Genomic DNA, 13,447 nt, shown 5'->3' on the forward strand with positions numbered 1-13,447 from the left:
GCAACTCCTGGGATCCCCCTGGCTCTGGGTCCCCAAGCCCTAGGGTTACAAGTGGACCTCTACTACACCCAGCTTTTCTATGGGTGTTGGAAACCCAAACTCGGGTGGTACTGTGTGTGTAGCAGGCACCTTACTCCCTAAGCCATCTTGCAAACCTTGACAGTCAATTTTCCAGCTTCTTTTTTTTCAGTGTCAGAACTTTTATTTACATCCCATCACCCCAGACAACCAGCCAGTCTACATACAAACTTTCAGTCTGTCTGTCCTAACTAATCAGAAGCAAAACACGCTTCCTCTTACGGGCTGACCCCTCCTGTAGCTTCGCAGCCCATGTTACCTTTAGTCAATCTTCCCTTTATCAATAACTAATACAGGTCCATTGGAGGCAACTTACAGTGGGACTTTCTCAGATCCACCAGTGGAATAAATAATGACACGGAGACTTTTAATATAGTTTAAAGCTTAGGCCTTTTCCTAGGGCAGTCTCCTGCTAGCTAGCTCATCTACCTTAGTCTGACTGTCTTGCCTATAACCGGCCACGTGGCTCATGCTATCTACCTTTCTGTGCTGTGGTGCGGGTCTGATCTTTCTATGTCCACTCTTGAATCCCCAGTCTCATCTCTTACCCTTCCTTATTCTCTCTTAGTCTACTTTTCTTCAAAAACATTTATATATTTTTTTGTTACTTTAGTTTTTAGGAACCCATTGCTATTTCTAGCCAAATATTCTTTTTGTTTTTGTTTTGTTTTTAAGATTTCCTTATTTTATGTATCTGAGTACACTGTAGCTGTTTTCAGACACACCAGAGGAGGTCATCAGATTGCATTGCAGATGGTTATGAGACACCATGAGGTTGCTGGGAATTGAACTCAGGACCTCTGGGAGAGCAGTCAGTGCTCTTAACTGCTGAGCCATCTCTCCAGCCCTCCAGTTTAATTTTTTTTTTTTTTTCGAGACAAAGTTTCTCTGTAAAGCCCTGGCTGTCCTGGAACCCACTCTGTAGACCAGGCTAGCCTCAAATTCTGAAATCTGCCTACCTCTGCCTCCCAAGTGCTGGGATTAAAGGCATGCGCCACCATGCCTGACCAGTTTAAATTTTTAATGCTAGAGATTTTATCTCATCTGATAGACTCTGCTACCCAACATCTTGATGCTCCTCTCAAGTTTCCTGGAAATTCTGTGGTTTTACTTGTCCATGTATCTTCATCATGGTTTGTTTTTGAGACAAGTCTCACAGGAATTTGTCCTCAAACTCACTATATAAACAAGTGTGGCCATGGATGTCAGATCCTTGTACATTCACCCCCACTTCCCCAGCGGTGAGATTACAAATATGCACCACCATGCCCAGTTTATATGGGTGCTGGCAATGGAACCCAGCGCACATGCGCGCGCACATGCGCGCGCACACGTGCGCGCGCGCGCACACACCCACACCCAAGTGCTCGGCAAGCTCTACCTCCTGAGCTACGTTGATCTGGCTCATGTTTCCAGAGGGCAACTGGAAGCTCTGAAAGAGGAATCATCTAGGACATTCCTTGTCCTTCTTCCTTTGGTTGGTCTCCTGCTATATTTGGTATAGTAAACTATAGCTGTAGATGTGGTTACTCAGCTTCCAGCGGGTTCTATAATTCTGTCATGTTACCAGGCCGAAGGATGGGGTGAGGGGACCCTGAATTTGCTAAGGGTGTCAGAAGTGAGGATGATATGGGTCACCCAGGACTTTGTACTTTGGGAACAGTTTTATCTGTGTCAAGTCTTTGGTGCTTGCATAGAAGGAACTTTCTCTAGAAACACTCAGACCTATTATCTCAGAAATTATAATCCAGCGATATTCATTCATGTAGCCCGGGGACGGCCACCAAAATAAATACTAGGAATATAAACCTGAAGAAGGCAGGCTAGCTCCTTCCATCACCAAACTCACAGCATTTTCCTGTAGAACTTAGGAGATAAGAATCAGACCAAATGGCAAGTTAGTAATGACTGTGTCACCTCTGACCAGGCATTCTTAACTGGGATCTAAATATTTACAATGATACCGACTAATGGGGCGGGGGGGGGCGGGGGGGAAGGGGTAAAATTATGAGGGCATTGGCCTCTAGTTTGTGGCAATCCTCCTGTCTCATCCTCTCAAGTGCTGGGGTTAGAAGTGTGCGCCCCCACCCCCTGCTTGTTTGTTCTTACTGTTTTGTAGACAATGTCTCCTGCATAGTACTAGCTGTTAAGAAGGGCCTCACATGCACCTCGCTGGCCCTCAAAGTTGCAGTAGTCCATTCTCGTCAACCTAGGATTACAGGTATGCATGTTTGGCTTTTCTCTGCTTTAAATTACAAGCCCAGAGTGCGACTGTGGCCACTGATTTCCCTCCAGGTATCCCGAGGCTCGCTCTGCTTTTTTCCCAGGAATCCCTAGGAAAAAGCAAATACCTCGCTTGGTGGGGGTGGAGGGGGGAGATCGCGGACTCGCCGCCTGCAGCCTCTTTCCAAACTCCGCCCAAGAGTAGGAGCGCGGCTCCGCCGCTAGGGGACGCAGACGGACCACCGGCGCGCCTAGGGGGCGGGACCCGCCGTGGCTTCCGGCTTCCGGCCGAGAGGGTGGGACCCCGCGGCCGTCATGGCAGCTGAAGAGAAGGACCCGTTGAGCTACTTCGCGGCTTACGGGAGCAGCAGCTCCGACTCGTCGGACGAGGAGGACAGCGAGCCGGAAGACGCGGGTCGCAAGCAGGCGGCCCCGGCGCCGACGGCGGGCGGCCGCGGGAAGCCGGCGGAGAAGCGGCTGCCGGGCCCGGACGAGCTGTTCCGCAGCGTGACCCGCCCGGCCTTCCTCTACAACCCGCTCAACAAGCAGATCGACTGGGAGCGGCACGTGGTGAAGGCGCCCGAGGAGGTGAGGTCCCCGGCCCCGCGGCCGCCCCGGGGCCCGACGCCCGCCCCCGCACGCTCCCCCACCCCACCCGCTGCACGCACGCACGCACCCAGCCAGCCCCGCGGCGCGCCGCGCGCGTCCGTCCGTCCGTCCGTCCGTCCCCACGGCCCCGGGAGCCCGGGGGGTGTCAGCCCGGGCCCGCCCCTCCGCGCTCGCTCGGGGCCCCCACCCGACGACTAGCCGGGCGACGACTAACGGTGGTGACTCCCCGCCCCCCCGCTGCAGCTTCTCCCCGAGACCCCTTCCCTTTGACGCCGAAGTGCCTGCGCTGCTGCCTCCAAGACAGTGTCTCTGCTGCAGCCTCCTGGAAGGGGTCAGCCTGGCCGTAGTGTCTGAGACTGGATTCTTCTTTGGTAACTAAAAGTTAATTAGCTTTATTTATACAGGGAACCCTTTTGACTTTTTCACCTTACAAGTGTTGTGATGTTGATGGAAAGAAAATTTTTTAAAAGTGTCTTTTTAAAAAGCCTAAAGGATTTAAAAAAAAAAAAAAAAGTCAGCCAGAAAGATGAGCAGTCGGCAGGGAGGTGCATGCGCTCGTATCCATCGCGGGAACCCCGGTTCGTCACAAGGCTCCTTCATGTGCTTACTTGACAGCCTCCAAAGGAATTCAAAATCTGGAAGTCCAATTGTGTCCCACCCCCAGAGACGTACGCTACTGAGAAGAAGCCGCCGCCGCCAGAGCTGGACATGGCGATAAAATGGTCGAACATCTACGAAGACAATGGAGACGATGCCCCACAGAATGCTAAGAAAGCCAGGCTTCTGCCTGAAGGGGAGGAGACCGTGGACTCAGGTAAGAGGAGGGCCGGTTAAGACTTCAGTGCTTGGCGCTTCTCAGAAAGAAGGAAGCACTCCGTGACAAAGTTTAGAGCCCAGTGAACTGGAAGACTTGTCCAGAATGGCTTTGGATGCTAACGGTTTTTCCATCAGTCGAGTTTTCTGTTTTATTTTGTTGGAGACAAGGTCTATGTAATCTGGATGTTGTGGCACTCATTATGTAGACCAGTCTCCTGAGTGAGGCCAGCCTGACTCTGCCTCAGTACCTCAGTGCTAGGACTGGAGGCTTGAGCCCGGTGCCAGCACCCCAAGTTTCTGCTCCATATGTAAGTATTCTGCCCGAAAGTAGTCTCAGGGGTGGGGGGGGGGGTTATGATGCCTTATTGAGCAGCAGGTGTTAACTCCCAGGCTCTCGGACAAGCTGAAGGCTTCGATTCTGTTCTGGTGCTTGTGTCTCAGAGCTAAAATCAGTTTTAGAATGGAATCGGCTGTGCGAAGGAGTGGACCTGGAGTGCTGGTTTAATCAGTTTTAGAGTGGAATCTGCTGTGCGAAGGAGTGGACCTGGAGTGCTGGTTTAATCAGTTTTAGAGTGGAATCTGCCTGCAGTGGTGATTTGATTCCCTTGCCTTGTTGGTAATCTCGTTTACCCTTGCTTAGACTGCTGCAGTAATCTCTGCCTGCAGAAGTCTCCAACTGTGGCTAGTGGTGAGCTTTTACAGTTCATATCTGATTGTGTAACTGGCTTGCCTCCGAACTGTTACAAACTGAAGAGAGCTGCAGCATTGTGTGACCCACTCAGTCCCTCTCACCACCATCATCTGAAGGGCTCCATCCCAGCATTTTTATCTTGAAATTCAGACCTGAGTGGACCACGCTGTGGCGGGGTCTTGCTTTTAGTGGGTATTGCACTTTAGTCTGGACTGGATGCTTTAGAATCGTGGCTGGTAAAGCCATTCAGCTTACAGAAAACAAGGTAGAAAAATGTCTCGTGCTTACTCTCCTTTACCTGGCATGGGCTGGTGCTGCTAACGGAGTTGTGTGCGGCTGCTTTTCACAAGGCTTTCTGAAATGAAGTTTATCAGGCAGCAAGCTCTGATCCTGTCCTGTATGTGGCATAAGTTACTAGTACATTGTGAGCACTCAGAGGGTGGCTGTTAGATGGAGCTCAGGGTTTCAGACCGTCGTTCTAAAGCCATTTGCTTCTTTGTTAAACAGATTTCTGATCTTCCAGTACAAGGGCCAACCTTACAGAGAGATGTTTAAGACAAGGGGTGTCTTCTGGCAGGAGTCCCCCCACACACACACACACTTTTCATCTGTTGAGCAAGGCAGCATCTTACATAGCTGAAGATGGCCTTGAACCTCCGCTCCCCTGCCTTTACCTCCCTAGCTCTGGGATTGTAGGTATATACTATGTCCAGGGTTTTGGTTGTTTTCTTTCTTTTTTTTTTTTTTAAGATCTTAAATGAAGTGTGAATTTTTATACATTATTATATGATACTTTGATTAAAAGGTATTTTTGAATAAAATAATCCTTATAGACTCCTATAAAACTAGAATGGGTAAATGTAAAAATGAGAGCTTAAGACTTGTCCAAGGTCACAGTAAATACTTTTTAATATTCCTAGCAAACTGACACAGTAGTAACTCAAGTTGATTATCCCCGTCTTGCAGATTAGAAAACAGCCTGAGATGAGTGAATTTGCCTAAGTTCGTACCGTTGGGAACTGACAATAAGACTTCAGGTTTGACCTTGAAATCGGATTTGTGTCTTGTTAAGCTGAGGTTTGCTCCCTTTCCTGTTTTCAACGGTTAAGAACTAATCATTCTTCTCAGAGACCAGAATTGATATCCAGGTTGCGTGGTCTAGTGCTCTTACATCTCTGTCCCCTGAGGATAAAGACCAAGTAAGCAAGAGTCCTCTGGTTTTAATTTTTGGGTTCAGTTATCAGAAATTGAAATAAATGGCAAAAACACCCATATTACCAAAGCTAGTTCTATCCTTTTGATTGGAAAGTGAGTGTCAGCAATAGAAAAGGACAAAAAGACCAAGGGTGGTTTTCTGATTTAAAGCTACATCATATGACTCAAAGGTCATCCTGAGTGAGGCTGAGGGTGTAGCACAGTCATAAAGTGCTTTCCTCACAAACATGAGGACCTGGATTTGATCCCAGGATCTACCTACAAATGCTGGTGTGGTGACTCCTGCTTATGATCCTGATCCTGGGGAGGCAGAGACAGGAGAATCTGTGGGGCCTGAAGGCCAGCCTGTCTAGGAACTGGTAAGCTCCAGACAAAAGGGAAACCCGGTCTCAGTAAGTGAACAGAGTCTCGGGTGGCACACACATTAAAAACAGATCAGTATTAAATTGTTAATTTGGACTTGTGCATTGGTTACTGAATATAACTCTTGTAATCAATAGCCCCCCCCCACCTTTTTTTGAAATTGGGTGTGACACTATGTAGCCAGGTGACCATGAACTTCTTTTTTTTTTTTTTTTTTTTTTTTTTTTTTTTTTTTTTTTTTAAAGATTTATTTATTGGTATATGTAAGTACAATGTAGCTGTTTTCAGGCACACCAGAAGAGGGCGTCAGATCTCATTACAGATGGTTTTGAGCCACCATGTGGTTGCTGGGATTTGAACTCACGACCTTTGGAAGAGCAGTCGGTGCTCTTACCCGCTGAGCCATTTCACCAGCCCGACCATGAACTTCTGATCCTCTTGCCTCTGCCTCTCAAAATGAGACTACAAGTCTGTATCACCCTACCCATGGGTGGTCCTAGATGTTGAAACTAGGGTTGTCTGCGTGCTAGGTGAACACTACCAGCTCAGCCACCTCCACAGTCAGTGCTTTCCATTTGAGAAGGAATCTTTGCCATTGCATAGTCCCACGCCATATACATATGTGAGTGTGGAGACCAAAGGACCACCCTGGGTGTCAGTCTTTTCTTCTATCTTGCTTGAGACTTTTCTCAACTCTATTCTTGTGTACACCATGCCTGGCTGGCCTTAGAGCTGGGAAATCTGTCTCTGCCTCCCACCTTGCCATGGGAGCTCTGAGATTACAGACATGTGTTGACTGATCAGGCTTTATGCAAAGGCTGTGGGAATTCACATTCTAGTCTAGACTCATCTCCCCAGTCCTTAACACTTTTTAACCTTTAGTTTGTAACTAATTATTAAGCTATCTTGCTTTTATTTTGCCTTCCCATATTCTTCCTCTGGCCTTTTTTGCTACTTATGTTCAGAATTTAGAGGAATTGAGAAAGGTTAAATCAAGCCTTGCCCCTCGGTGCTTAACAGTGCTTCTTTTCTAGGGACTGACTGTGAAATGTCCATATGTAAAACTCAGATAGCCATAGCCTTATTAACCAATAACTGTCTTTCCTGCCCTGGTGTTTAAGGCAGTTCCTTACTGTGACGCTAGAGGGTGTGAGCCCTTGTGTTTCACTCATAGGAACTCAGTTTTGCAACTGTAGTATGTGGTCTCTGTGTTTCATCTGTAGATTTACCTGTAGTGTCAGACTAGAAGCAGGAAGAAGACTTCATGCAAGTCTTCAGAAATGCTTTCAACTTTTCCTAATACTATTTCTGAAAATAATTTCAAGGTTAACTTGATAACTAAGCTCTAGCCAAAACTGTTTTGTTTTGTTTTAATGGATGTAGTGGTTTTACACCAAAATCCTTGAACTGAGGAAGTGGAAGCAGGGTGTTAGTCATTCATATCCATCCTAGGTACAGATTTTCTTCACATAATTTGTACTTTAACCTTAGCAGTTAGGTTAACCTTAGCATTCTTAAATATGAAGGCATCTTCAAATATCAAGATCGTTTATAAGTCACCATACTATACCTGTTGGACTTTAGGTATCATATTAATCAAAAAATGAACTTAAGCCAGGCATGGAGGCTCATGTCTATAATCTTCATACCTAGAAGACGTAAGGCAGGACAATTATGAAGTCATGCAAGCTTAGGTGACATGGGAAGAAGGGATGGGGAATAAAGTTAAAGCTAAGGGCATTTAGTATAGAGTGGTTTCTGAAAGGCATAGGCTAGGGTGGATTTAGTCCCTGCTCTGTGGAAGTAGGGAAGTCAGAAACTAGTGTTTACGTACATAGAGTTCTTCTGAGGTAGGATGGTGAGATGGTGTTGCTAGGTAGCCCAGGTTGGCCAATACTCAGTGTAGTCCAGGGTAGCCCAAAACTCATAGCAGTCCCCCTCTCCCATTCTTCTGAGTGCTAGGATTTGAGACATACCACCACCCAGCCTTGGCCTGGATTCTTCACATCACACATTCGTTTAGGGAGATGGGAATTAGCAGCTAATCTGTGCTGGCCTTTGTTTATTGAACCACTTAAGTGTGTTGTTTGTTTGTTTGTTTTTTATTATAATGAAAAGGTCTGCTTTTTCAGGATTGATATTTTTATTAATGAAAATTTTCTATGGCTGCAGACTGTGTGGGGCAGTGGGTACTATTTCCTCTATTGTTCTGTAGTCTTCCTTCATCCAGCTTCTCCTTAACTCACGTGAAGGTGAAACCTGCTTGCTCGGTTGTCATTAGATGTTCTGACCTCTAGGAGGACTGGTCAGGATTCCAGCGGATGTCTGTGGGGCTGTCTGAACCCTCACTTGTGCCTTTAACTGACTCAGAATATGTGGTGGTTAGTAATAAGACTGGGAGATGAAATCTGAGAGGACAGGCCACGGTAGTGGTCACTCAGCACGGGTAGGAGAAGATGTATGTTTTGCAGAAGGAAACCATGTTGTATCCTGTGAAGTATGGAGTGTATCTAAATGCCCGTAGTGTGTGAACTGGAGAGTGGGGAGTGGCTGTTTCAGAAAAAGCTAATTTTCACTGAAATACCTTATACCACATTATTAACTTGCCCCTAAAAGGTCAATTTGCAAATATATTGCTGCAATAAAAGAAAAGTTTTATATGTAATATTGGGACGCTAAAAATTAGTATTTAGTTCTTATTGGTATGCTGCTCCCCCCCAACCCCCTGGTTTTTCAAGACAGGGTTTCTCTGTATAGCCCTGGCTATCCTGGATCCCACTCTGTAGACCAGGCTAGCCTCGACCTCCCAAGTGCTGGGATTAAAGGCATGTGCCACTGTCAGGGACTGGGATTTCTTACAGGGTCCCTTGTTCTGCGGGACGAGGGGTTCTGGCCAGGTGTGCACGGGATTCGGCTTTGACAAACAGACTAGACACGAGTGGTGTAAGGTCTGAGTGTATTTTTCAAATATGGAGTCAGGTTTATATAGTCGATACAGAAGGGTTTGAAAGAGTCAGGTGGTACAACAGTCATGATACATCAAAACAAGGTGCAGGTACATCGCCCTTCGTTAGGAACACAGTGAGTCAGCAGCAAAGTAAATACATGTTAATTTAGCAGGAACTAAACAGGGATTACAATCTGAAAGAAAGCTAGCTCTGACTAAGGTGACTTTGGCTTAGAAGCCAGGTGCAGATAGTTCCTCTTCATTTGTTGTTTTGGTTACAGACTGGGTGGGCCTAAGTAAGTTCCTCAACTACGTTGTTTTTCTGGGCTAGCGGAGGTTAGCCCCAGGGAACACTTGTTAAGCTAGTTCCTAGGAGTGATTCAGCTGCAAATCTAATATGGCCTGCCTTATGTTGACTAAGAATGAGAATTTCACCTGATCTTGCCCTGGGATAGTTCTCTCATTCTGTAAGCTTTAATGTCTTACCCACAATGTTGGAGGCAATTAGTTTGAATGGCTTAACATTCCAAGCCAGGATTTGACTACGATGTTGGAACATTGGTGAAGGTCAGAAAGCAATGTCCGAATTTTCTCTTGCTAGCTGTTAAGAAATGATATCTTGGTGAGTTCTTAGCACACAAGTACGAGGAGATATCTGGGCTACCTCTGAGTTTGGGGTGCCAGGCGACAATGCGGAGGCAGGAGACTGACTTTCCTTGAAGTTTACGCCTCAAATACCGCCATCACACAAAGTGTGCGTGGCATGCTACCACTGCCCAACATTGGTATGCTTTTAAACATCCAATGAGTAACTGTTTTGGCATAAAGCTGAATGTGTTTTTTGTGTTGATTTTTAAAGACTTAACTAACAAAGCTCTCTTCTTTCCCTCTTCAAGATGATGACAAAGATGAGCGTGCATCTAAGATTCGAAAAGTGGAGCCAGGAGAAGCAGCCAAGAAGAAGAAGTAGAGAGTGGTGTCCTGAGATGTGTCCTTGGGCAGAGTGTTTGCTTTTGTGTGTCACTATGACAGACATCCCATGAACAAGTTTATGTTAACGAACTAACGAGCGTCGACTCAAGACTTTCCACTGTAGAACTCACTTTTTTATTTAAAACCTGTATGTATTTACAACTCTAGTGGTGACCTGTGATTGTGAACTGGCAGTACTTGGAAGCATTCTGGCTATCACAAAATTGGTGACAGGCTTTGAGAGTTTGTCACATGGACATGCCAATGTTCTATGAACCTTTTATAAAGGAATATATTTTTAAAGTAAATATATTGTATTGTACTGTGAACTTGTGGGTGCTTTTCATTAGTATCTGTACAGTGTAAATAGATGATCATGGAAATAAAATTACTTAATTCAACATTGTTATTACTGAATGCCACTAAGATAAGTATGTGTGACAGGCAGCCTGCTTGCCCTGTGACATTTTGATTCACAGTGGGGATTAGCATGTAGGGAGCCTCCCACGTTCAGGTGCCTTGTGCATACTTCTCTCCAGCAGTCCTGTGAAGAAAGTGACATGAGAATCCTCGGGTTTGTGCAGAGTTCTTGAGGAACTGGGCTGAGGGACACACAGCAGTGAGTGAAGATGAGCAGTCACACACACAGGACTGACTCCAGTCAGGTGAAACCACCTGTTACTCACAGACTTCAGTCATCTTCCAAGAACATTATCTTCTCTCCCATGTGCACTTGGGCTAGGGGAGATCTCATACCCTGATTATGTAGTTGCACTTATATATGCCTTATAGTATGCATATTCATTTCTTCATTAAATATACCGAACATGAAGCTCTTCTATGAAAGATGACCAGATTCAGTAAAGAGCATAAGGTATCCAATTAAATTTGAGTCTGTTTGAGTATATGTAATATAAGACACATTAAAAACCATCTGAAATTCCAATTTAACTGAGCATCTTGTTTATTTGGGGGTGTCGAGGTGAAGCCTAACCTTTGTCCATGCTGGGTGAAAGCTATACTGAGGCACACCCCTGCCCTCTCGCACCTCCTCTTACTCTGGGATCTGTGTTCTTTCTGGCCTCTTCTCCAGCTTTCCTGAGGCCAGCACACACTATACTCTGCCTCCTCCCGCCAGTCCGTGGCAGATTCAGACAAACTGCCAGAGCGGAGTGGGGAATGCTCTCCAGATTCCCACACTGTAAGGTCTGCCTCAGGCTTTGAAAGACTGGAGAATCTTAGAATTTAAAATGAGGGCATTTAATACAAATGTATGGTGTATAACCTTTACCTAAAAGGACATGGAGGGCCACTGTAGCCAGCCAGAAATATAAAATAGCCAGTTCCAGGAACCCAGAGCCTCAGGGCTCTGGTTCCCGATACCTGCCCCTCCTGAATGACCCACAATGAGGGCAGAACTAGGAATGAAGGTCTACTGGCTTACGAGGCTCTCCACCCTGCCAACCAGTAGCTGAAGTTTACATTCCTAGAATGAATGTGTTAAACCCTCCCTAACTGAATACCTTGGGTCAGGTCCCTCTGAAAGTTTCCACTGTTTATGTTCTGTTTCCTTGGTAACCCTCTTCCCGCCCCCTGCTTATGGATGTTCCCTTAAATACCCCACACTTCTTGTGCCCGGGGGTCGAACTCCTCTGACTGGCAAGGTCATGAGATCGACCCCGGTACCGGTATCCTCAATAAACCTCATGTGACTGCAGCAAGTTCGGTCTCTCGTGAGTCATTGGGTGGTCACGTCATCCCGAGACTTGAGTAAGGATCTCCCCAGTTCTGGGGTCTTTCAGCTTGTATGCGCTGTTTGTCTCAAAGGCCCTACATATCGTGTCAAAGCCACAGCATCCCCTTTTCTTGGCCCCAGCTGTGCCATCTCAGGTCTTTTCTACACAGTTCTCACACAGCTCTTAATCTAGCTATAAGTGGTGGTTTACAGTTCCCAGGTGTGGTTTGAGGTGGCCTTGTACCCTGTGCTTGGCCTAGCTCTTCAGTGACCTAGTCAACTCTCCAAGAGCCAGCTCAAGTGTCCTTTCCTTCATATTCAAGACTGATTGTTCTCTACATGCCACTACATCTGTCTCAATGCTAAGTGACGAGCCAAATGGTTCCACATGCTTACTGTAGCCCAGCCAGGCTTTGTGCTATGCCCTCTACAAGATGGACAAATGTTGGGGGCTGATGAGATGGCTCAGCGGGTAAGAGCACTGATTGCTCTTCTGAAGGTCATGAGTTTAAATCTCAGCAACCACATGGTGGCTCAAAACCACCCGTAATGAGATCTGAAGACCTTTTCTGGTGCGCCTGAAGACCAGCTACAGTGTACTTATAATAAATAAATAATAAATTAATCTTTTTTAAAAAGATGGACAAATGTTTAATTTGATAAGAGGGTTTATTTATTTATTTTTTGTTTTTGTTTTTGTTTTGTTTTGTTTTGTTTTTTTGAGATAGGGTTTTTCTGTGTAGTCCTGGCTGTCCTCAAACTCAGAGATCCACCTACCTCTGCCTCCCAAGTGCTGGGATTAAAGGCATGCATCACCACTGCCCGGTGATAAGAGGGTTTATTAACCCTTTTCAAGAAAATGAAATACAAAGAGGAATTTACTCAAGGGTAGAGGAGACAGCCCAGTGGGTTTCATAACTGGTGAACTGGACATATTGAATCCAATCCTCAAAGTACACATAGAAGAACCAACTACTACAAGTTGTCCTTCAATCTACATACACTTACACACACACACCCCTTCCCCCCCCAACCCCCGTACATACACACAAAGAAATGTTTTTTTTTTAATGTTTAAAGAACAGGGAGGAGAAAGTCACCTATCAACATTTTAAAATTTGTTTAAGGCTTGTTTCTCAAGATAGGGTTTCTCCATGTAACAGCCCTGGCTGTCCTACACTCTGTAGACCAGGCCGGCCTCAAATTCAGAGATCCACCAGCCTCTGCCTCCCAAGTGGTATCATGTGACCCCACACCGGGCAACATTTAAAATTTTTAAAGGTTTAAAAATAAAAGGTAAAGCTGGGCAGTGGTGGTGCACGCCTTTAATTCCAGCACTTGGGAGGCAGAGGCAGGCAGATTTCTGAGTTCGAGGCTAGCCTGGTCTACAGAGTGAGTTCCAGGACAGCCAGGGCTACATAGTGAAACCCTGTCTTGAAAAACAAAAAGAAAAAGAAAAAAAGAAATAAAGAAAAGGTAAAAATAAATTCGCTCGAGGGGACTCAGGCATTGTCAGTCCAGAGTCAATAAAAACACTGAGAAGTGAGTGTCGGAAGTCCCCTGTAATTAGTTAATCCATGTGTACTTGGTTCAAAGAATGTCTTACCCTTGGGTTCTCAGAATGCATACATCCACAGAATTAACACTCAAAACTGACCTCGAAAGTACCAGAAACATCATTCAGATGGACCAGACAAGTGTCTTAGGGAAATTAATATATATTTCAATCTTAGACTTATCATTTTAAAGATCTTTAAAGCCAGCCAGTTGATAGTGACATGTGTGCACCTTTATGGAA

The 13,447-nt window shown here is 45.7% G+C and overlaps 1 protein-coding gene across 2 annotated transcripts; it reads left to right on the top strand.

The window, feature by feature from the left end:
- The first annotated feature begins 1,458 nt into the window (after positions 1-1,458).
- On the top strand, positions 1,459-10,860 carry CUNH1orf52 (chromosome unknown C1orf52 homolog). Of its 2 annotated transcripts, XR_004119892.1 has the most exons (6): positions 1,459-1,555; positions 2,198-2,299; positions 2,406-2,889; positions 3,154-3,281; positions 3,526-3,724; positions 9,839-10,860. XR_004119892.1 is itself a non-coding variant. In XM_031375755.1 (4 exons), exons 2-4 carry the CDS (start codon positions 2,617-2,619, stop codon positions 9,910-9,912), a joined length of 546 nt encoding a protein of 181 aa, XP_031231615.1. In that variant the 5' UTR covers positions 2,198-2,299; positions 2,406-2,616; the 3' UTR covers positions 9,913-10,860. The 2 variants fall into 2 exon arrangements, 1 of the variants encoding a protein (XP_031231615.1); XM_031375755.1 differs by lacking the exons at positions 1,459-1,555; positions 3,154-3,281.
- Positions 10,861-13,447: the final 2,587 nt, after the last annotated feature.

The sequence above is a fragment of the Mastomys coucha genome, unplaced genomic scaffold, assembly GCF_008632895.1.
Source record: "Mastomys coucha isolate ucsf_1 unplaced genomic scaffold, UCSF_Mcou_1 pScaffold16, whole genome shotgun sequence".
NCBI classification, from domain to species: Eukaryota; Metazoa; Chordata; class Mammalia; order Rodentia; family Muridae; genus Mastomys; species Mastomys coucha.